At 52.6% G+C, this 23,496-nt stretch overlaps 1 protein-coding gene across 4 annotated transcripts; it reads left to right on the forward strand.

Moving 5' to 3' along the window:
- The first annotated feature begins 1,409 nt into the window (after nt 1–1,409).
- Endov (endonuclease V) lies at nt 1,410–18,811 on the forward strand. 4 transcript variants are annotated; one of them, XM_037200973.1, is made up of 10 exons: nt 1,415–1,515; nt 1,822–1,993; nt 8,847–8,981; nt 9,150–9,189; nt 9,809–9,921; nt 11,825–11,893; nt 12,194–12,322; nt 12,578–12,709; nt 15,217–15,290; nt 16,927–18,811. In XM_037200973.1, the coding sequence occupies exons 1-10, from the start codon at nt 1,460–1,462 to the stop codon at nt 17,117–17,119; spliced, it is 1,113 nt and encodes a 370-aa protein (XP_037056868.1). In that variant the 5' UTR covers nt 1,415–1,459; the 3' UTR covers nt 17,120–18,811. The 4 variants fall into 4 exon arrangements, with proteins under 4 accessions (XP_037056869.1, XP_037056868.1, XP_028709431.1 ...); XM_037200974.1 differs by lacking the exon at nt 1,822–1,993 and having other exon boundaries at nt 1,410–1,515; XM_028853598.2 differs by lacking the exon at nt 12,578–12,709.
- Nucleotides 18,812–23,496: the final 4,685 nt, after the last annotated feature.

Here is a 23,496-nt window from a genome sequence, read left to right on the forward strand (position 1 = left end):
TGGATATTTACGCCAACTCTGGTGGTAGGACAGCCTCCTGTGCTGCTCTCAGAGACTCCTTGTACACCCTGCCTCTGCAGACCTCTGGAGTCCAGGCTCCATCGCTAGACTATTCTGGCCTGACCCCTAGAGAGGAGGTGCCTGAGGAGCTCCAAAGGCCAGGCTCTGCTCCCCAGACTTCTCTAACTGACAGCCATTCCCAGCTCCTCTAGGGGAGACAGTGTCCAGGCCCCTCCCTACAGAAAAACAAAAAGGCCAAAATTGGGCCACAAAATCCCACCAATCCCTGACCTTGTCCCAAGATCAGGTCACCCTAGAAAGCCCCACCTCCACCCCTAGAAATCCCATATAAACCCTGTGGAGCAGAGGCAGCTGCCCTCCTGGTTTTCCCCTCCCAGTAAATCTCTTGTATGAGGTTTGTTGTGTGGTGTGACTTTGTGGTGTTCCTTGGCTCCTCAAAGGCTAGGATACCTTTCCCTTCTGAGCTGTAACACAGAGGGGGGAGGGGGAGGGGAGAGGCCCGAGCAGAGCTGTAACACTTGCACTGAGACCCACCCCCACCCCCGCAGGGGCAGTCACTCCTCTCTGAGCTGTAACACTTACCTGCAAGTGTTTTATTTGTTTTTCCTGGTGTAGTCCTGGAGGTCTTTGAACTCACTATTACACTAGACCGGTCTCGAACTCAAGAGATCTGCCTGCCTCTGCCTTCCTAGCGCTGGCATTAAAAGTGTGTGTTGCCGGGCGGTGGTGGCGCACGCCTTTAATCCCAGCACTCGGGAGGCAGAGCCAGGCGGATCTCTGTGAGTTCGAGGCCAGCCTGGGCTACCAAGTGAGTCCCAGGAAAGGCACAAAGCTACACAGAGAAACCCTGTCTCATAAAAACAAATAAATAAATGAATGAATAAATAAATAGGATAAAATAATATAAAAAGTGTGTGTCACCACTGCCCGCGAGCCTCTGTCACTAGTCTTTTGTTTTTTCGGACTGTGGTTTTCTCACAATCGATACACCTGAGGAAGACTGCAGCAAAGGTGTCCCCTTTTCCTTTAGACTAAAGTTTAGAGAGAGGCTTTCTGCTCAGCAAGCAATGTCCAGACGCAATGTGGGGGTGCGCAGACCTGAACCTGGCCCCAGAGCTACCGAACCTGCAGAGGAGGAACCGCGGCGCCAGGACCTTAGGGTGCGTGGGGAATGCAGCTGCTCCTTAATCTTTTCAGAGCGGGGCCAAGGCTGCCTTGGGAGGGCGGGAGGCGCCTGCAGCTCAGAGCGGAGCTCGCATTGTCCAAACCGGAGCTGCAACCCAGCAACCCTGCAGCGGACTGACGTCCACAGCCCTGCTGTGATAGCGGCCCCTGGTGGCGTCGACTACGGCTGACGCGAGGAACCGGGCGACGAAGGCTAACAGCGCGGCGCGCAGCTCACCGGAAGTGACGTTCCGAAAGGCGTCGGGCCCTAACCATGGCCCGCAAGGCCGCGCAATGGCCGTCGGAGGAAACCCTGTTGCTCTGGAAACGGTAATGGGGTCGGGGCCCTGCAGTAGTCAAGGGGGCTGGCCCTCTCCAATGACCTTCCCACCTCACAGCCTCTATGGCAGGAAAGGGAACACCGGCGCTGCACCGCAGGCCTGGCCCGGGGCCGCCGGAAGTTGCAGCCTGCCCTGGTGGGCGCGGCCCTCGTTTCCGGTACACATCCGATCACCGAGCGCTTTCCTTCCTCATTCTCCCCTGATGGGCAGCAAGGAGAGAGGGCTGGACGGGAGGGAGGGCGCCCCGACGGTCGGCCATCCCGAGGACCCTGTTTTGATGTTCGTGTCCTGTTAGGGAACAAGCCCGGCTGAAGGCGCGCATGGTGGACCGGGACACGGAGGCCTGGCAGCGGGACCCCACCTTCTCGGGCCTGCAGAGGGTCGGGGGCGTGGACGTGTCCTTCGTAAATGGGGATAGTGATCGGGCCTGCGCTTCCCTGGTAGTGCTGAGCTACCCAGAGCTCAAGGTAACCTGGGTGAGACCCTGAGCCGGATGCTGTTCACTCATAGGCTAGGCACCCAGGGGGACAGGCTCCCAAACAGGGGTCAGAGCCTGGGTACAATTTTGTAAAGTTTTTCTGCTCTTCTCCACCACCGCACCCTATGTTTCTAGATTTTTATTTATTTATTTATTTATTTTTGATGCTAAAGCTGACCCAGGATCTCTAACATGTTAAGGGATTGATACACTTCCACTTCATTTGTAGAATTTAATGTATAGATTTGAGTGTATTGAGTGTATTTTTAAAAGGCAAAAGGCTAAGGAAATACTGTAACTTTGAAGAATCAATGGACAGAGGGTTGGTTGGGAATACTGTTCTTGCAGAGGGTCCAGGTTCAGTTCCAGCTCCCACATGAGGCTGTCCCCAACTGCATTTAACTCCAGCTCCAGAAGATCTGGACTGACTTCTGGTTCCTGTGGGCACCAGCATGCATCTGGTGTATATAAACTCCCACAAGTCCACACATATCTACACAAATACTAAATTAAAACTGTTTCTTGAAGGATCAACAGACAGTTCTAAGTCAGGTTGTCTTGGGTTGCTCACCTCAGTGGCCCACAGCACATACCACAGGTTGCCCAAACAGGAAGTCTCAGCCTTCCTAGGATGAAGAAGGTTCACTAGAGTAAGTACTGTCTAAACTGGGCTCTTCAGGAAGTCTCATCCAGCCAGGTGAGCACCACTCTAGGAGAGAAGGCGTGCCTACAAAGAAAGGCCATCAGACCCCTGTTGGAGGGATTTGAAGCTCTGAAGAATAGTGTCAGGAATGACTGAGAACAATGGGTTAAGGTGAACCAATAGTGTCACACCAAGCAGGGAACAGAGCCTCGAAGTCCCACTAGCAAATATGAACTCTGTTAGCCTTCATCCCACAAGACCAAAGTTGCTTCTCAGCGTCCTTTTTCACTCTGTCTGATAGACAAGATGCATCAGGCTAGGCAGCACACAAACGAGATTTCTCACAGTTGTGAAAGCTGGAAGTTCAAGTCAGGCAGTAGAGCAAGACTGAGGTTCTGGTAAGACTTCCGGATTCAGATAGGCCCTTCTCCCTGTGTCCTCCCAACGCTCTCCACTTAATCCATTCACCTCGTAGGTTAAAATTTAAAGACCATAGCAACCCTGAACCTCTCCTCTGTCATACTGAAATGAGCTTAGCCTGGCTCCCTCCGAGAGTGTAAATTCTGATGCCAGGATCCATGACTTGCCCTGGAATGTGTAAGACCCTCAGGTCCTCTCTGCATAGATAATGTGCATGAGTTGAGCAGTCAGCCTGTGGTTCATCTACAGTCAGCGTCTCGGGAAGCCTTGGCTGCACCCCAGACTCAGCATTTCCCATCACCACTCCTCCAGAAGCAGCAGATCCTTCCTGACTCTAGCTTTGTGTCTTCTCAGGTGGCCCCTTTAAGTTCCAGCTCAACACCAATGCAGAGCGCCTACTGTGCTTGGAGCTAGGTGTGTGGTGGGAAGAACTGGGGCTCGTGTCCCTGTGGGTCCCTGGTTAGTTGCTAAGATAGTGTAGGGGTGACAGCAGAGACACCAGCACAGGTAGCTCCGGATACCCTGGGTCTACCGCTCTCCACCCTACCCCTTGGGCCTCTTTTTCTCTCTGACTAGTGAGAAAGATTGTCCTGGTTAGTTTTTATTGTCAACCTGACACATTGTAGTGTCACCTGGAAAGAGGGAGCTTCAACAGAAGAATTGCTTCGATCATATTGACCTGTGGCCATGTCTGTGAGAGACTGTCTTGATTGATTATTGAGATGAGAGGGTCCAGCCCACTGTGGGTAGCATTGTCCCTAGACAGGTGGGCCTGGACTGTGTAAGAGCTAGCTGAATGAGCCAGTAAGCAGCATTTCTCCATGATTTTGCTTCAGTTCATGCTTGAGTTCCCACTCTGACTTCCTCAGTGATGGACTGTGACTTGAAAGTGTAAGTTGAAATAAACCCTTTTCTCCCCAAGTTGCTTCAGGCTGAGTTTTTTTTTTTATCACAGCTACAGAAAGGTGATGGTATTAATGCCAACTCTTAAAGTTGTATGGGAAGCAGCTGGCACAGAATGCCATCTTCCAGCTCTTCCCTGTAGTTGGTTGTTTTTGCTCCTTGACTCTTGGGAGGCCCAGCACTCAGCTCCCAAATAAATCACATGGAGACTTATTATTAATTATAAATGCCTGGTCTTAGCTTGGCTTGTTTCTTGCCAGCTTTTCTTAACTTTAAATTATCCTATGTAAGAGCTGGAGAGATGGCTCAGCAGTTAAAGGAGCTGGCTGCTCACAACCATCTGTAATGAGATCTGGTACCCTCTTTTGGCCTACAGGCATACATACAGGCAGAACTCTATACATAATACGTTTTTTTTTTTTCTTTTTTGGTTTTTTGAGACAGGGTTTCTCTTTGTAGTTTTGGTGTCTGTCCTGGATCTTGCTCTGTAGACCAGGCTGACCTCGAACTCACAGAGATCCGCCTGGCTCTGCCTTCTGAGTGCTGGGATTAAAGGCGTGCACCACTATTGCCTGGCTAAATAAATAAATTAAAAAAAAATGATCCTATCTACCTTTTGCCTCTGGGCTTTTTTCTGTTCTCACTTCAGTATCTCTTTCTTTCTTATTCTGTTGCTGGTTGTGTAGATGGGTGGCCGGCCCCTTGTGTCGCCTCCTCTCCCTCCTTTCCTCCCAGATTTCTCCTATTTATTCTCTCTGCCCGCCATACCCCCATCCTTTCTCCTGCCTTGCTCTTGACCATTCAGCTCTTTATTAGACCATCAGGTGTTTTAGGCAGGCAAAGTAACAGCTTCACAGCATTAAACAAATGAAACATAAATAATGCAACACATCTTTACATTAAAACAAATGCTCCACAGCACAAACAATTGTAACACATCTTAAACTAGTATTCTACAACACTCCTCCTCTGCAGACTTAAACACCCTGACTTGTGGCATTCAGCCCTGTTTAGTGTACATGCTGTCACATGTCTCAGCCATGTGGAACCCACCAGGCAGGGTTCTGTCTTTTTCCCCTCCCTGAGGGCCGTTGAGGGCCATGGTACGCCAGAGTTGTGTTGTAACCCTAGCAGTGAGCAGAGCGCCTGTGTCAACATTCAGTTAGCGTTTGCTTCTTGTAGTCTTCAGTCAGGAAAGCGCTTTGGAAGACTGTGGCTCACCTGGAAGTGTGTCTAGTGATGTCGATTGCATAGGCAGGCTCCTAAAGGATGGAGGTCGTGGTTACCTAGGCATATGAGTTACTTACACATGACAAAAGCCACTTAAGGATTTATTTTGCTCATGGTTCCAGGGTTCAGTTCACTGTGGCGGGGAAGGCATGGTGGCAGGCACATGAGGCTGCTTGTTCACAGTAGACCAAGAAGAAAAAAATGGAATGTTGGTGCTTAGCACTTGATCTCCTATATTCAGTTCTAGACTCCAGTCTGTGGAATGGTGTAGATCTTTCTTCATGAGTTGAACCTCTCTGAAAATGTTCTCACAGACATACCCCGAGGTGTGTCTCCGCCGTGATTTTTGTATTATTATTTGATGTGTATGGGTATTTTGTCTGTGGGTGTGACTGTGCACTGTGTGCGTGCCTGATGTCCATGGAGGCCTGCTGGTCTCACAGGCTGCAGGCAAGGCCTGATGTACATAGAAGCCAGAAGAGGGTGTTTGATTTCCTGGGGTTAGAGTTAGAGAATGTTGTGGTTGTGAGCCTCCATGTAGATGCTGAGAATTGAACCCAGGACCTTTAGAAGAGCAGCCAGTGCTCTTAACCATTAAGTTATCTCTCTAGTCCCTCTTAAGAAATTCTAAATCTAACCAAAGTTGATCATCACACTAAAGCTGAGCATGGTTTAGAGAGGGTGTAATTGCTACTTAGGACCACACTAATTTGTGGGGTGGAGGAAATGTTCTAAAATTAGACTATGGGGCCCAGAGGGATTGCTCAGCAGTCAAGAGCACTTGCTATTACAGGACTTGGGTCAGTGCTCGGCACCCACATGGCATCTCACAACTGTAACTCCAGTTCTAGGGGACTCCATGGCCCTCTTCTGGCCTTCATGGGCACCACACATGGTATGTTTACAGACATGCAGACAAAACACTCATACAATAAAAATAATAAAATATTTAAAATTAGATTATAATGATAGTGGAAACACCAAAAAATAAAAAAAAAAAACCTCATTGACTTACACACTTTAAAAATATAAAGTGTATCATAGTAAAACTGCTAAACACAGTTCCGGAGCCACAGCTCATTTCCTGGGGAAAACCATCTCCCACAGTAGGTTTCACATAAGCAAAGCTTGGTTGGAGAATTTATGGTCCACCTTTACACAGGAATTCCTCCCTCAGCATCCTTGACAGATGGCAGCCTTATAGGATAGCTCTGCCCATAGCTGGCCAACAGTAGCCAGTATGTCCTTTTCCACAGGAAGAAGAGACTTCTCTGACATTTACTCATCATCCATACAGCCAAGCATAGAAGGAAGGAGTCTTCCCCGCCTTCTGCTGCTGGCTCCGTCTACTGTTTGCTCTCTTCTGAAAGCCGTGCTAACTCACGCTGCCCCATTTGCTGGTGGCCCTTAGTGATGCTGTCAGCAGGATCCATTTGGCACCTTGAACGTGGAACTAAACACGGTCCAGCAGTTATAGTTCACCCCAGTGCAGTTAGTCCATGGATCAATCTCATGTCCACACACATTTATCTAAGTGCAGCTTAAGTCACCATTGGCATTTTTCTTAATTGTTTTTGATATTACAATATAATTACAAAACTTCCTCTTCTCCTCTCTCCCTCCCGGCTCTCCCATACACCTGCTCTCTGTATAATGTTACCTGTATGTATATAATTTCAGGGTTGACCATTTGTTTAACCAAATGTGTGTGCTCTTCCCTGGGGAAGACGGTCTCCTGCTCTCAGTGTCCCTCGGCTGCCTGTAGTTCCTTGTGTAGGGCTGAGGCCTCCTGAGCTTTCCCCTGTCCATGTTAGTGTCTGTTGGTGTTGTCCGTGGTCAGGTCACTTAGGCAGCCATGATGGTGAGAATTCATGACTGCAGCTTTTGGCGTTTCTAGGAGACAGTCTCACAGCAGACTCCCTGTTCCTCTGGCTCCTGCAGTCTTCCCAGCCCCTCTTCCACAGTGGTCCCAGAGGCTCAGGTGCAGGAGCGTGCTGCAGATGTGTCTGTCACTCGGGACTGGGGATCTGCAGCATTGCATTTTGACCAGATGTGCTTTTCTGTAGTGGAGAATCTGTTGCTGTCGAGTCGGATTCTCAGTGAACACCCCACTTGGAGTCATGACAGCCTTGAGAAGTTTCTTCCTGAGTCATTGGTGAAAATATTAGGAATCCAAGCCGCAGCACCCAGTGGCCTGTTCTCCAGGGTGCACTTAGGTACAGATCCGGCCTCAGGAGTCCATGGCTATTGTGATCTGGAAGCTCTTAAGGGCCTGGGCAGGGGAGGGTTCTGGAGAACATGGACACAGCAGGAGTGGGTCTGCAGAGCAGGCCAGTGAGCCAGCTATTCAGTGAAGCCTGCAGTGAGGAGTCTGCAGTTTGCCACTGTGTGCTGTGTGCAGAGCCCTAGCCTCTTAGTGCTCAGTTGGGTTTTAGCTGGCCACCTTCTGGTGCTGATTGGGTGCTTTTAGTTTGGAAACTAGTCTTTTTGCTACAGAAGACCTAAGAGAGGTAGCTTATGGCGAGAAATCTGTGGAGTCTGCTTAAAGAATAAGGAATTTATTAGGGGATTAAAAACTCACTACAGCCAGGCAGTGATGGCGCACACCTTTAATCCCAGCACTCGGGAGGCAGAGCCAGGCGGATCTCTGTTCGAGGCCAGCCTGGTCTACAGAGCAAGATCTAGGACAGAAACCAAAAACTACACAGAGAAACCCTGACTCACTACAGCAGAGGAGATTTAACATAGGGTCCTGGAAAGCTGAGCTGTGGTCCACAGTTTTTCCACCTGGTCCGTCTCAGCATCCAAAACCACAAGGCAGAGAGAGAGCACCACGTATGTGCATCTCAGTTCTAGAGGCCACACCTCTTCAAGGTCATAGCAGGTAGAGCAGTTACCTGCTATATCTCTAGGGATGGTGCTTCAAGGTCATAACCAGAATAGCTACCCTTTACAAAGCTCTCTGGGGTGTCCCCAGTTTCTCTTGAAGGCCATCTGGTCCCCTGCTCCCTCCCAGAATGCACAAGGCCTACTGTCCTGAGTGCCATACCATGACATATTAGGTTCAGCCTCGGGGTTTGTCTTCCTGAGTTCCCCCACTCTCTGGGGCTCTGTTTTTGCAGCTTACCTGCCTCTGAAGGCATTCCTGTCCTACCTGCCTGGCCTTTCCCCCATGGCCCTTCTGAGGTGCATACAGTATGGCCCGGGTTCACAGCACACTCTCCCTGGGGCTTCTACCCTAAGCCTCCAGCATCCATGCAGGTGGTCAGCTCACACTGACAAGGAATGAGCCAGGAGTATGAAGGACAGGTAGGCCTAAGGCTGCCATCACCTCAGCCAAGCTCCTGAAAGAGATGAGATTCAGGGGTGATGTTGTTCCTCACACACACTAGACCCTAAGGGTATTCCTGTGTATACCAGGTCTCGGGGGCTCCTCATCCATACCTAGTCCCAACAAGTACCTGTAAAATGAAATTTCAGTTGACTCCCTACCACCCAGTTGCAGGCAAATCATTTTGTCCTGTCTTTCAAAGCTGGTCTCATCCTGGCCGAGGCTGACATGAGAGCCATGGGTGGGAGGCAGAGGAATGAAGTGGAACGTGGTTGCAGCCAACGTCTAACCTGTGCCTGTGGGCCTTGCCGTCAGGTGGTGTATGAGGACAGCCACATGGTTCACCTGAAGGCCCCCTACGTGTCAGGCTTCCTGGCCTTCCGAGAGGTACCCTTCCTGGTGGAGTTGGTACAGCGGCTGCAGCAGAAGGAACCAGGCTTCATGCCCCAGGTAGGTGCCTCCTAAGGTCAGGAGAACTCCCCTGCTTGCACTTGGGTGGAGGGGTCCCTCAGGCCACTGCCACCCATAGAAGGAGGGAATGAGAGCCATCTGGAACCATCTCCCCTTCTTGCTGTCCCAGGAACAGCCCAGCTGACTGACTCCCCTGTGGCTCTGTAGGTCCTTCTTGTGGATGGAAACGGAGTGCTTCACCAACGAGGTAATCCTCCTAACAGAGGGTCAGAGCGGGTGCTGTGGGAGAGTAAATGCTTTGCACCCAGAAGAGCCCTACTGTCACCCCCTCTTCCTGCCCACCCACTTGCCTTCCACAGTGCCCTACACTGGCCTGTTCCCACACCAGCCCTGAGCTACCAGTCAGCCTTTGTCCCTGTCCTTGCCAGGTCCCTGTGGCCTGAAGAAGGGGATAATGGCACTCCCAAGTGGGGAATGAGGGGGGCATTGCCTTCCTAGCCAGCGGGAATGATGGGGGTCTGGCTAGAAACCATGGGCCCAGAGCCAAAGGACAGACACGTGCTAATCCGGGCAGCAGTTCAGGCCACCCGACAAGGCCCAGACCACGGGGGACGGGTGCAGAGGCCTGAGGCCAGCAGCAGATGGAAGAGGGTGAAAGGTTCTGAGGAGGTGCCACAGTCTACCCATCCGGTCGGAGGAAGGAGCTCCCTACACCCCACCCTTAACACCCGAGCTCAGGACAGAGGGCCTTGTTCATAGTCCAGTCAGCTTCGCTCCCACTGGAGTCTGTGTCTGTGGATAAGAGAATCTGGTTGGGTCCCTATCCCATCCCTACCACCCAGCTTATTCCCCTTGCTCCCTTGCAGGCTTTGGGGTGGCCTGCCACCTTGGTGTCCTTACAGATCTGCCCTGCGTTGGGGTAGCTAAGAAGCTCCTGCGGGTGGACGGACTGGAGAACAATTCCCTGCACAAGGAGAAGGTGAGGAGGGTCTCGGACTCCCTGTGACTCAAGCCGTGTGCACCTGTTAGCCCTGGGATGGGGATGGCCACCTCTTGGGGGCGCCTCAGATCTAGCCTGGCCTGCTAGCACAGTCCTTACATCCCGGACTTTTCCCTGGCACTTCCTTCTGTGTGCCTCTGGGCAGTTCATCTAGCAGTGGCTCTCCGCCCTCGGAAGCTGGCCGGGCACGTCCCACCATGTTTGCCAACCCTCTCTGCCTCTGCCATTGCGGCGCTCATGCCGGGCCATGCTCTCCAGTCCATGGGGACAGGCTTCCCGGTCCCCACCTCCCCCGGCCCCCTCCCACTCCCGGGGTGTTCACACTAACCTGAAGTTTCAGCTCACAGCGGTGCCTGACTCTGGCCCATTTTCCATCCCAGAACTGCAATGTGGATGGATGTGCCCTCCTCATCCAGAGGAAGCCATGTGACACCACGTTTATCCCACTGGGCGGGTTCCAAGAGCAGAGACCCAGCCGTCTCTTTCCTAGCCTGTGTAGAAAGTGACTTCACAACGCTGTTGCGCTGGTGCAGTGGGGAAAGCCAGGTCTTACTCACGGCAACCTGATCACTGGATCTGCTGATCCTTCCCCACCCAAAAGAAGAGGGCTGTGAGTTGACTTGTGCCAGATCCCTAGCTGGACGGAAGCATCCAGGAGGTGGTAGCTTTGGCCTGGACTGCACTGCTGTGCCCAGAGGCACCTGTGTGCCCTCCACCTGCCTGTGGGGGCCTTGGCAAACCACAGCCCCTTCTCTAAGCCCCAGTTACCAGGGTAGACGGAGCCTCGTGTCATGACCTCAGCACAGTTGGCAACATGCTCAGTGCCGCCTCTGAGGTGGGGCCCTGCTGCTCCTAAACAGGAGGAGGCCCTCTTCTCACTGCTTAGATTTCTAAAATGAAGTTTGCTGGCCTGGAGAGATGGCTCAACAGTTAAAAATATGTACAGCTCAGGCCGGGCAGTGGTGGCACACGCCTTTAATCCCAATACCCAGGAGGCAGAAGCATAACTCTGTGAGTTCAAGGCCAGCCAGAGCTGTTGCACAGAGAAACCTTGTCTCAAAAAAACAAAACAAAACAAAATGTACTGCTCTTGCAGAGGACCCAGGTTGGGTTCCCAGCACCTGTGTTGCTTAGCTGACAAGTGCATGTCACTCCAGCTCCAGGCAGCCTGATTGATGCCTCTGGCCTCTATGGGAACTTGTACTCACATGCACACCCCCCACCAGACATACACACATATGCATCAGTCTAGAAAATAATCTTTTCAAGAATGATGCCTGCCTTCAGCCATTTCAGAAGGCGCAGTGGGTTGGGGGTTGGCTCAGGTAGTAAAGTGCTCGTCTTGAACCCAAAGCCTTGAGCGTGATTCCCATTACCATGTGAAAAGTGCTGGGCCTGGTGGCCCCTGCTTGTTATCCCAGCACCAGAGAGGCCGAGAAAGGGGGCTCCTTGGTGAGACTCCTTTTCAAAGTAGGTGAATGATGGGATGACATACTAGAGCCTACCTGCACTTTTATTTGGTATTTGGTTGGTTGGTTGGTTGGTTTTGGTTTTTCAAGACAAGGTTTCTCTGTGTGGCCCTGACTGTACTGAAACTTGCTTTGTGGACCAGGGTGGCCTTGAACTCACAGAGATCTGCCTGCCTCTGCCTCCCTGGTCCCCCAGTGCTGGGATTAAAAAGCTTGTGCCACCACCACCTGGCTATTCATTTGTTTTTGAGATAAGGTCTCACTAGGTAGCTGAGTCTGGCCTCAAACTCAGAGATCTGCCCTTCTGCCTTTCTGGTGCTGAGATTAAAGGTGTGCACTAACATGCTTGCTCTACACATTTTTAAAAGGAGATTTTTATAGTTGTTTTTTTTTTTTTTTTTTCTGTTTTCCAGATCATGCTTCTTCAGGCTGGGGGAGACACGTTTCCTCTGATGGGCAACTCTGGGACAGTCCTGGGAATGGTGAGTGGCCCAAAGGCTGTGCCCTGTCCAGACTCGGGGTCCAGTAGACCATGCCACAAGACAGCTCCTGCACACATGGACTTGTGCAGGCCGGACCCTGTCCTCTTCATACCCTGCCACCAACCAGCCTATGCTGTGTCACGTCCTCCTCTGGCCACACTTCCCATGTGCCACCTGGAGATGCCTGCACCCTGTGAACTTCTTCCTGCCACCCAGGACATCCTCAGAGCCTTAGCCCTGAGACTGGTCCCACTTCACAGGAACACACCCCAGCCACACTTGACCTCCCTTCACCCACAGGCCCTGAAGAGCCATGAGCACAGCACCAACCCCCTCTATGTCTCTGTGGGCCACAGAGTAAGCCTGGAGGTCGCTGTGCGCCTGACCCACCACTGCTGTAGGTTCCGGATCCCAGAGCCTATACGCCAGGTATGGGGGCTGGGAATGGGGGATTGACCCTGCCACCCAGTCACCTGGGGGTGGGTGTCTGCAGGGATCTGAGGACAGGTCCCCAGGCCCTGGCCTAGAGCGCCTGGTGGAGCTCACTGGGCACTGAAGGCGAGAGTGTAGAGCAGAGGTCGTTTCCCTGGGGACGTCTCACCACTGTGCTGCTTCTGCCGTGCCACGCATGCCTCATGCCCCTGCCCCAGCCGTGCGGACAGAGCACCTTGTCTTCCAAACCAGCACTCTGGGCAGGACCAGTGGGAGCAGCCCTGCCAGAGGCTCTCACAGCGTCCTTCCACGGCCACATTGAGGAGGCTTGTGCTGGTGCCAAGGACGCCAATTAGGATGGCCCCCAGGGCGTGGCTCTTCCAGGTACCTGTCACCCATGCTGCTCTTCAGGGCCCCAGAGACTCAGCACACTGATAAGCCTGTAGGAAAGCAGCATGCAGTTGAGATCCCAACCAACAGGTCACCTTTCTGTGTCGCCTGTCACATGCTGGTGCCTGTCCACAGTGGCCACTAGGTTGAGGACCCAGCAAAAGTTCCTTCCTTTTCTTTTTCTTTCTTTTCTTTTTCTTTCCTTTCCTTTCCCTTTTCTTTCTTCCTTCCTTTCTTTCTTTCTTTCTTTCTTTCTTTCCTTCTTTCTTCCTTTCTTTCTGGGTTTTGTTGGTGGTGGTGGTTTTTTTTTTTTTTTTTTTTTGAGACGGGGTTTCTCGGTATAGTTTTGGAGTCTGTCCTGGATCTCACTCTGTAGACCAGGCTGGCCTTGCACTCACAGAGTTCTGCCTGGCTCTGCCTCCTGAGTGTGTGCCACTACTGCCCAGCTTATTTGCTTTTCAAGATAGGGTATCCCTGTGTAGCCCTGGCTATCCTGGAAAATCTACCTGGCTCTGCCTCCTGAGTTCTGGGATTAAAGGTGTACACCACCACCGCCCGGCTAGAAAAGCCACTTTTTAGGGGAGGTTAGGAGGACAGTCTGGGCTCTGGAAAGGCACTAAAAAAGCCCCAGGTCAGGAGGAATTTGATATATTCAAGCAGCTCAGCCAGAGTGGGGGAGGCAGGAAGCCTCAGGCTTTAGGCCTTACCAGCAAGGGACTTCGAGCGGCTGCTGTCTGTGTCACCTGTGAGACAGTTTTTCAGGCCACAGCTCTGCACATGCAGGAGGCTGTGAGGTCTTTGGGAGGTGTGAAGGAGGCCATGCATTGGAGTGGCTGCAATCCGACTCTGGCTCTGCCCTAAAGGGGAGCAGCAGAGCTGCAGATGCACAGGATGGCCTCCAGATGGCAGCAGCAGGCTGTGCTTCCTGTGATGCTCAGCCCTACTGGAAAGGCTGCCCAGAGGTGGCCTCTAAGAACAAGTGAGCTGTTGGCACCCCCTGGGAGAGCCCTCTTCGACCTAGCTCACCCCAGCCCTCCCTCATCTAGGGTGTTGGTTACAGGTGCAGTGGTCTCTCAAACCTATGAGTCATGTCCCTAGCCCCAGGAGGCCTTTCCCTTCCATCTTGTTGGTCTAATGAGAGAAGCCACTGACAATCTCCCTTAGGACATGCAGCCCTATGTTCCACAGTCCCAGACTGGCTATGCAGGCCTCAGCTCTGTGGGCCGTGATTTTTCCCAGACTTACAGTGGTTTCTGTTCTAGCAGGTAAGGGGTCCCTGCAAAACACCCTGAATACTGGAAGCCACAGCATGCCTAGCACAAGAGAGCCTGCCCAGCCCTGGGCACACACAGAACAAGCACATGGCTGCCTACCCTAGAAGTCAAGCCTGGCAGGGAGGAAGGGAATAAGACTTGGCCCTGTCCAGAAGGACTGGCTGGAGCTCTTGGCTTCTCTTCTTTCCACTGGCCTCTCAGCAGAGCACCTTCCCAGCATTTCCACCTCCCCAAAGTTCTCCAAGAAGGGGTCAGTGCCTGTCTCTAGGGTCTTCCTTCCCTCTGCTCTGGTCCATACCCAGACTCTGCTGTACTGGGTCCAGGTTCTGCCCATCAAGACATCCTACCGCCCACAGCTACTTTCCTTAGTAGAAGAGTTGTTTGTCTGCAGGATTAGCTGTTGCTATCTGTGGGCCATGTGGTCCCAAAGCTAAGCTAAACCCATCTGAGCTGGGATCAGGGGATTCCTGAGGCCAGACCCTTACAGGTGGTGGGAAGTATAATCAGGTCTGAGTCCCACTCTTATGTCCGTACCTGTGGCTCACAAGCCCTTTTTTATTATGGTAACTTGTCAGACTTTCTGGAGATGGCAGATGCTGTTCAATTCTTAGATGGTCTTTTAATAAAAATGCAGAGCCAGATATTAAGGTGAAAGCTGAAAGATCAGAGAAGCAGAACAGCCAGCCACTAGTTCTTACCTCTATGAAATCCTCAGCCTAAAGAGAGTGAGTTCCTGTTTCCTCACGCCTTATATACCTTTCTCTGCCCTGCCATATTACTTCCTGAGATTAAAGGCGTGTGTGCTTCCCAAGCAAAGACATGAGATCTCAAGTGCTGGGATTGAAGGTGTGTGCCACCACTGCCTGACCTCTGTGTCTAATCTAGTGGCTGGCCCTGTCCTCTGATCCTCAGGCAAGTTTATTAGGGTACACAGTATCTCACCACAGGCAGGTGTCACAGCTGACACTCAGAGGGACAGAGAAGACAAACACCTGGGCTGTGATCGGAGAAGAGGGCTAAGCAGCATGGAGAATCAGGAGCTCTGGACAGAGGTTTCACTGGCCACTGAGCTGATGTATTTCTATCAGTTACACTGGTGGGGCTGATGTCCCCAGAGGATGTGATGGGCATGCGTGGGCTGTCTCTGGAAGGGCATGAAGTGCTTCCCAATGGCTAGGGGCAGGGACACATGCCTAGGGCCGGGCCACAGATGTGTGTGTCTTTCAGGCTGACATCCGCTCCCGAGACTACATCCGAAGGACTCTAGGACACCCTGGGTCTCCTGCACAAAGGCAGGAGAGGTGAGTGTGGGAAGGATGTCCTCAATGGCTGTGTGTGAGCCCAGCCTGTCCGTGATGCAGGGTTGTAGTCACAGTGTGAGACCGGGCTGTCCCCCATCGATCACTAGTTAAGAAAATGTCCTACAGCCGGATCTTATGGGAGCAGTTTCTCAGTTGAGGCTCCTACCTTTCGGATTACTCTAGTCCGTGTCAAGTTGATGTAAAACTGTTCAGGACAGCTGCCTAGCCCTTTCTGGTCCACTTCATCTATTCAGGGATCCAGGCCAGGTCTCCAGAAAGCTTATGGTCTTTTTTTTTTTTAATTAATTAATTTATTTATTATGTATACAGTATTCTGTCTGCATGTATGCCTGCTGGCTAGAAAAGGGTGCCAGATCTCATTACAGATGGCTGTGAGCCACCATGTGGTTGCTGGGAATTGAACTCAGGACCTTTGGAAGAGCAGCCAGTGCCCTCTTAACCAGTGAGCCATCTCTCCAGCCCAAGCTTATGGTCTTTAGAGTCAGACATGGTTCTGTTCTTTGTAGCTTGAGTTTTCCTGCCTTGCCTACGGTCAGGACAAATCTCTCTCACCCGCCAGTCCCACAGCCACTCAGACCCAACCAAGTAAACACAGAGACTTATTTTGTTTACAAACTGTATGGCCATGGCAGACTTCTTGCTAACTGTTCTTATGTCTTAAATTTATCCATTTCTATAAATCTATACCTTGCCACGTGGCTCGTGGCTTACCGGTACTTTACATCTTCCTTGTCCTGGCGGCGGCTCCAGGCAGTGACTCCTTCTGCCTTCCTGTTCTTTTATTTCTCCTCTCTGTTAGTCCCGCCTATACTTCCTGCATTGCCATGGCCAATCAGGTTTTATTTATTGACCAATCAGAGCAATTTGACATACAGACCATCCCCCAGCACAGCCAAGTGCAGACCATCTCAGACACCTGCACTCAGGCCTGTGGTCCTAATCATCCTCTATGCGGACCTGCTGGGTAAAGCCACGAGGAACCCAAGAACGGGCTCCCACAGGACATACGGAACATCCCACAGCAGTTCTTTACCACCTCCCCTCACATGGCTGTCTCATCACAGGAGTTCTTGTCCTTCGAGCTTTGAGGTACAGTGAGACTGTTGTTAGCTGGCAGTCTCCTCTGGGGACACAGGGCTGTCATGAATCTTTCCACAAACTGGCATTACTAGAACAGGCCTCAGAGAAGCCTTGTCAAGAAACAGGTACTGTGATCCCATTTCATGGGTGGGGAAACTGAGGCACAGGACATCAGCAATAGAACATAGTGCACCTGACAGCTTCAATTTTGGTCCCTGCCCCTAGTGCTCCTCACTACCCAGGTGACGACAACAGCCCTGTCTCGGGTGGTACGTGCTCACCCCCGGCAGATGGTGGCTGTTCCTGAGCCCATTAAGCTATTTGAGAACTGAGGGATGGGCAGCTGGACCCTACCCCCAGCTTCGAAGTTGTGCTTGGTCAGCCTGAGGGCAGAGTGGACCTGTTCAGTTGACGAATGTCTGCCTATCCCTCTAGACTGGACCCTTCAGCAGGCCTTCCAGAGACCCCTGGGGAGCAAGGGGACTTCTGACAGACCTGGATTTCTAAGTTACCTCTTTCTGGGTGTCATTACCAGGAGCCAGAAGGAGCAGAGGCCAAAAGTATGCCCCAAAGATGGCCCAGGAGCACCTGCAGATCAAGTCAGGCCCCCCGAGGACTATGGCAGAGACTCCAGCACAGACCTGAAAGACCCCCAGCCAGGCTTCCAGGAGCAGCAGAAGGACCAGCAGTTGGAGAGAACTGAGCATCATGAAGACTCAGACCTTTGACCTCCTCCTCCAACCTGGGTACAGTCACCACCCTGAGAAGATGATCTCTAGGAACTATGGGAACCTCACCCACAGCCACAGGTAGAGCGCCAGGCCCCAGAGGCAACGGTGACCAAAACCCCAGCGCTGATGGCTACCCAGCCTCCTCAGTCGCTGGCCGCTCAGTGTCGTCGCCATGCCCCAGCGATTGAGGAGGCTGGGTAGCCATCAGACCAGGAAACACACAAGCACCCAGCACACAAGAGCTGCAGGCTGCAGGCGCCCAGGGCCCTGAGGTTGGCAGCCTGCGCCAGCACCTGCAGCTTGGTCCTTCCCCCTTGGAACACAGATCTGCTTCTGGCTTCGCCCCTCTACCCTCAGGGGTCACTGTTCCATCACCATCCTGGCCACAGGCTGCCAGGCTGCGGTCCCCAAGGTGCCTGTCCTTAAGCCTACCTACTGCTGCGCTTGAGGGACCTGCAGTGGGAAAGCCTCCGCCTGGAGCAGGCTCCAGAGTGGGCGGTGGGGAGTCAGCTCCACAGAGGGTGCCAGATGGGAGCCGGTTGAGGCCCATGGTGAGAAAGGCCCAGGCTGGGCTCCTCACTTCTCTTCCTGCCGCCTTCTCACCAGAGGGAGCGTCAAAATTCCATCCCACCAAGAGAGCAGGTCTGCTCTAGGCCAGTGGCTTCTCTGAGTGGCTTAAAGTGGTTACTGAGGCAGCCACAGAGGTGGCCACCAGCAGCATGGCTCCAGTACCCTGTCCTCCCGTACATACACACATCCTCTAGATTCACCAGAGTGGCAGCTGAGGTGGGACACAGAGGTGACCTACCTGTATCATGTCCCCTGCCTGTACCCTAATCCCCAAACTCCCTGGAGGAGAGGCAACAGGTGGTGGGTGAAGCTAGCTGCCAAATCCTGTGGACACCCGTGGGGGGATCAGGACGGACCGAGGGCTAGTGATGAGGGAGGGACATCAGGGACGGCTCTCCGTGATGATATCCGGTCCCATTTAGATCCAGCTGGGCTCCCTCCTGAGCCAGTCTGTAGTGACTGTCAAGACCCCTGGGGAGTGGGTCTGCTGCTGCAGTCTCTGACAGAACTGGCAGCGGGTTCCCACTCCCTGGGATTTCAGTTTGGGACATTAGGAAAAATGTACATGTGGTCCTGTCACCCAGTAAGTTCCCAGGAAATGAGGTATGAGGCAGAGGGAGGCAACCTCCCCACCACACACCTGATGTAAGAGCCCCAGGGACACCCATGGGGTCAGAACGGGAAGGGAATCCCTGTGGTGCCCACATCCCTCACCTCCCATGAGGGTGTGTGGGAAGGGAAGTGTATGCTTGGCCAGGAAACCCCCACCCCAGCTTTGGCCTCACTCCACCTACTTGCTGAGTCAGAGTCCCGGGCTAGTACCCTGGGTTTAACAGAGTGCCGCAGACTAGCAGGTCCCCAGAGGTACAGCCCCCTATCACTCCCCTCCCCTATCACTCACCGACATTCTACACATACGCACGTGCACACACATGCACATGCACACACACACATTCCCTGACGCTCCTGTGGAAGCCAAGAGCTGGAGAGCCTGCAGCTGCCCCCACCATCTGTCTTCCTAACTTCTTCCAGATTCTCCCTCCTCAAGCCCTGTCAAGACAGTTGTGGGGGGGGTTTGGGGGGATTGGAAGCAAAAGCTTGAGGCTGAACTGCAGTGACCAGAATCCTCATGCAGAGCTCAGATGTTCAAGTGGGGAACAAGGCCTGTCCAGCCACCCATGCTGCTGGAAGGTGCCGCGCGGGGGGGGGGGGTGCACATGGGGGCACGGGTGAGGGGAGTGAGTCCTCAGGCCAACCATCAGTCTGGCTGCTTTCAGACCTTCAGTTCCCACTCACTAACGTAGCATCCTTACCCCAGAGTCTACCCAGTGCACCTGTCACTCACACGAGACTTCAACACCACAGTCACACTCACTGACACCACTCAGCTTGCTACCTTCCAACACTCAGACCCTCTTCTCAGCAAGTCATGGTCGTGGTGGCTGTGTCCCCAGGGAGGTGGCTCGCCAGGATGCCAGTGCAGCCAGAAGCTGCAAGGAGTCCACCCGTTTCCCACACAGGAAGGTGCAGGCCAGAGCCTGAAGGCGGGCTTGTAGACAGCTTGGATGTGATTTTTTTTTTTCTGAGAGAAAACCCTCTCAGTCGTTAAAGTACAACTCATCAGCCTTTTGGGATATTCACAGTTCAGTTTTGCTCAGTGGTATGTGTGGGCCCAGCTACTGGGAAGCTTGAGACCAGCGGCTCACCAGCCTGACAACACAGGCCAAGGCTTTGTCGCAGACAAAAGGAAGATTCATCATCTTGTACAGCCAGGACCTTGTATGCCTCAAAGCCTTCTCACTGTTCAGATGGGAGCCTTATGCTGTTAGCCTCCAGTTCCCCACAAGAACCCGTCAGCCCAGCCATCCCACTTTGTGTATGTGGGGGGGGGGGTTGCCTGTGTCCAGGCTCCTTTGTGGGGTGCCGTGTTCATCACTGCAGTCCTGTTTGTGACTGAACACTACCCTGTGCATGCAGTTGTCCATTCGGCTTGTCCAGTCACCAGCCCCCAGGTGCCTGCCTGTGCCTGTCCTAGGAGTACTGTGTGCTGGGCTCCCTGGGAACTGCTCAGTCCTTGTGGGCACATGCCGAGGAGGGCAGTGCGGGTTCTCTGGTGACCCTCCCTATGCTTAACTTCTACAAACCCACCCGTCTCCTACAGAGCAGTCCCTTCTACAGCCTCACCCCAAGGACATAGCTCCACTTTCAGCCTTGTTCCTGTGTGTCTTCAGAGTCTGGCCACCCAGTGAACTGGAAGGGACCTGATGGGAGCTTACTTGCCTTCTCTTAGTGATGAATGACTTTAGCACCTTTTATCCACTTTCTGGCCACTTCTGTAGTTCAGGATAAATGTCTATTTACATCATTTGTCTCTTGCCTGTATTGGGGGGGGGGGTGCGTGTGTATGTGTGTGTGTGTGTGTGTGTGTGTGTGTGTGTAAGTAACTGGGCTATTTGTAGTTGAGTTTCAAGTTCTGGATTTTAGTAATGGGATCATGTGTCTCAAAGAGTTTGTCTGGAATCTAATTCATTGCTATTTTCTTTTTGTACCCTGAGATCACTAGAAATAGCCTCACTTAAGAGTCCTGCCAGCTGGGCAGTGGTGGCGCACACCTTTAATCCCAGCACTCGGGAGGCAGAGCCAGATGGATCTCTGTGAGTTCAAGGCCAGCCTGGTCTACAGAGCAAGTTCCAGGACAGGCACCAAAACTACACAGAGAAACCCTGTCTCGAAAACAAAAAAGAGTCCTGCCTTTGGCAACCCGTCTGTTACCTTGGCCAGCCATGGTCAGCCTGGACTGGTTTCTTTGGTGACCTCCTGGAATGACCTCCTGGACTGGCAGCAGTGGGAGCATGCTGAGGACCCACGAGTCCCAGAATTGAGGAGAGGCTGCCACCACCTCTGCACCTTCCCCGCCTGTCCCCAAACTACTAGCCATGGCCCCTCCAGATGCTGCTAGCAATGGGTCTAGCTCGACCATGGCCTTGGGAAGGAGCAGAAGTGTGGGCTCAGGACAGCATGCAGTTCTCAGAGCCCGAGACAGGCTTAAGGTTTGGTGTGGGTCTGTGCCTCGAAGACGCTAGAGTTTAGTGCACAGGGTAGCAGCCAGGCTTGGGGGTAGTGCAGGGCCACTGCATGCTTGGGACATGGGCCAGTGCTATGATGTCCTGCCACATCAGTGGTGATGTGTGGGACCCTAACTCCCAACCCCCACTCCAGCCAGAGTTTGCCAGGCTGAACTACTAGAGGGGACTGGGGAGTAGGGTGCAAGGGCTGGGGTGCAAAGTGGAGGAGCAGAGTGGATGGAGCACAGAATGTGGGCAGTCTGGGCTGGGGTGGCCAGACACCAGTGCTTGAGGGCAGGGGGCCTAAGTGCAGTGGCGTCTCAGCTCCTTCCCACAGAACCTTAAAAATAGGGCCGCGGTGATGTCCATCTCAGCAGACCACAGCTCTCTCGAGCTAAGAATATTCTTGAACCTCTTAATAATTCAAGTCAGATCCAAATAGATTTCCATATTCATCTGCAGCTTCTGGGCCCCTTACCAGCATCCCCTCCCCTGTCCAGCCACTGGGAGAAGAGGCTTCCAGGAGGAGGTGACCTAGCCTGGCCTCTGGGTCACTCAAGACCCTAACCATCCTCATTTCCTGCTCATATGTCAACCCTGGGGAGAGAGAACCAGGCAGGTCAGGCTGGGGATCTTGACCCTCCTGAGCACCTCACTAGAGCCACCTGCTGTCTCCTGGCTGTTGGGAGCTCACCTGCTCCTTAGACCCCAGTGGCTGCTACACGCCCCCAGGAGTATTGTCCTACCGCCTCCTCCGGAGAGGCCTGGGCGGGCTTTGTCTGGGGCTGTAACTTTGTGAGTACATCTGTACAGGGCTCCAGTCCAAGGTCTCTGTTCTTGCACGCTGAGTGTGTCTGGTCAAGTCACTGCCTCTCAGCCCCTCCTTTAATAGTGAGATGGTGGGTTTAGTGTCTCTGAGTCAGCAGGATGTCAGCCTGGACCACCTTCCCCTCCAGAGACAGTGCCAAGCTAAACACACCCCTCACCTACCAGTCAGCTGAAGGTCTGGTATCGGAGGTGAGGAGCAAAGGGTCGCCTACCTGGCCCACCCACCCCAACAGCAGCCCAGCCCAGCAACCCTGCTGCACCATACTGACCAGGTCCAGCAAGGAGTCTTACCTAATTATTAATTAAAAGCAGAGGCGCAGGAGAGAGGCACCACTGACATGTAGATAAATGGCCCAAGGAGTTGTCAGGTGGGTGTCACAGGTGATGGAGTAGAACTCTCTTCCCCATTCCCCACACACAGAGCAGGCCCCCGCTGTGCCAGGTCCCAGGGCTCCTGGGAAATGGGAAGGTGAAGTGCAGGGGTCCAGACTCCAGGCAGAGGGGCCTGGAACAGGTCCTGGTGAAGAGCTGTGAATAGAGTCTAGGCTTGGGGTTTGGTTTGCTTTTGAACAAGGTCTCATCACAGCACAGATGGGATGACCTGGAGCCTCGGCTCTTCCTAACCTTGCCCCTAGCAGTGGGGTTACAGGTCTGTGCCACCACACTGGTGCTGGGATTAAACTGAGGCTCTGCGTGCTAGACAAACACTACCAACTGAACTACATCCCCAGCTTTGGGTTTTGTTCTTACTTGTTTAAATTTTATTCATGGTGTTTTCAAAGCCGTTGGCCTGCATTGTTGGGCAGTCAGTTCTATAAGGATTGCCATGAAAAGCTGGCACCTCCTTGCCTGGGTCCCTCTCAGAGGCAAACTGCTATTTTAGCATATTCTTCGATTACTTACTTCAATCTTTAAAAAGTGTTTTTTAATTATGTGTGTCTGTGTGTGGGTATGTGCATGTCAGTACATGCAGGAGCTAGAGGAGGACTTCCCATCAGAAGTAGACTGTTGTGAGCAACGAGTGAGCCAGTTACGAGCCAGACACGAGTGCTGGGAACTGAACTCTGCAGCAAGCACTCCGGTTTTCTTACCCTGAGTATTTACCTCTGAAGACAGTGCCAACAGTGTTCCTTTGTCCTCCAGATTTAGAAACTGCCCACTGACTTCTTGCTGCTGCAGTTGGTGTCTGTTCTCTTATGTTAGCCATTGCTCATGTGCCCATGAATGTGCATGCACACATGCACGCATGTGCATCCCACACATCTCATGGCAATAAATTCAGAATCCACTGTAAGACTGTGTCCTTGCAGACAGGACTCTCCGATGAGTAGTGTATCATAATTACATTTGTTTTACTTGTACAACCTCTTGTTTTTTCCTAGGCTTAATAGTTGCCTCGTAGCCGGGCGGTGGTGGTGGTGGTGGTGTTGGTGGCGGTAGTGCACACCTTTAATCCTAGTACTCAGGAGGCAGAGCCAGGCAGATCTCTGTGAGTTTGAGGCCAGCCTGGTCTACAGAGCGAGATCCAGGACAGCACCAAAGCTACATAGAGAAACCCTGTCTTGAAAAAGACCAAAAAAAAAAAAAAAAAAAAAAAAAAAAAAGTTGCCTCGTTTAAGGGAGAAGCTGGTTTAGTTTCTCTGCAGCCATTACCATTTCTTCCCTAACCTTGCAACGGAACCAAACTGTACATCTCCTTCAGGAGCATTAGCAACAGAAGGCCATGAGTGAGCCTGACTTCTTGGCACCTTTGGTGGCCATTCTCCAGGACAACCTAGTGGCCCACCCACCTAGGTTTAGGTAGTTGCCTGGCACTGAGATCATTGTGTGACTCATGAACGATGACAAGAGCAAGCAGGGACCATTCCCAACTTGAGGTTGTAGAACGTGGGTGGCTGGTGCGTGCTCTCC

The sequence above is a fragment of the Peromyscus leucopus genome, chromosome 8b (genome assembly GCF_004664715.2).
Source record: "Peromyscus leucopus breed LL Stock chromosome 8b, UCI_PerLeu_2.1, whole genome shotgun sequence".
NCBI lineage: Eukaryota > Metazoa > Chordata > Mammalia > Rodentia > Cricetidae > Peromyscus > Peromyscus leucopus.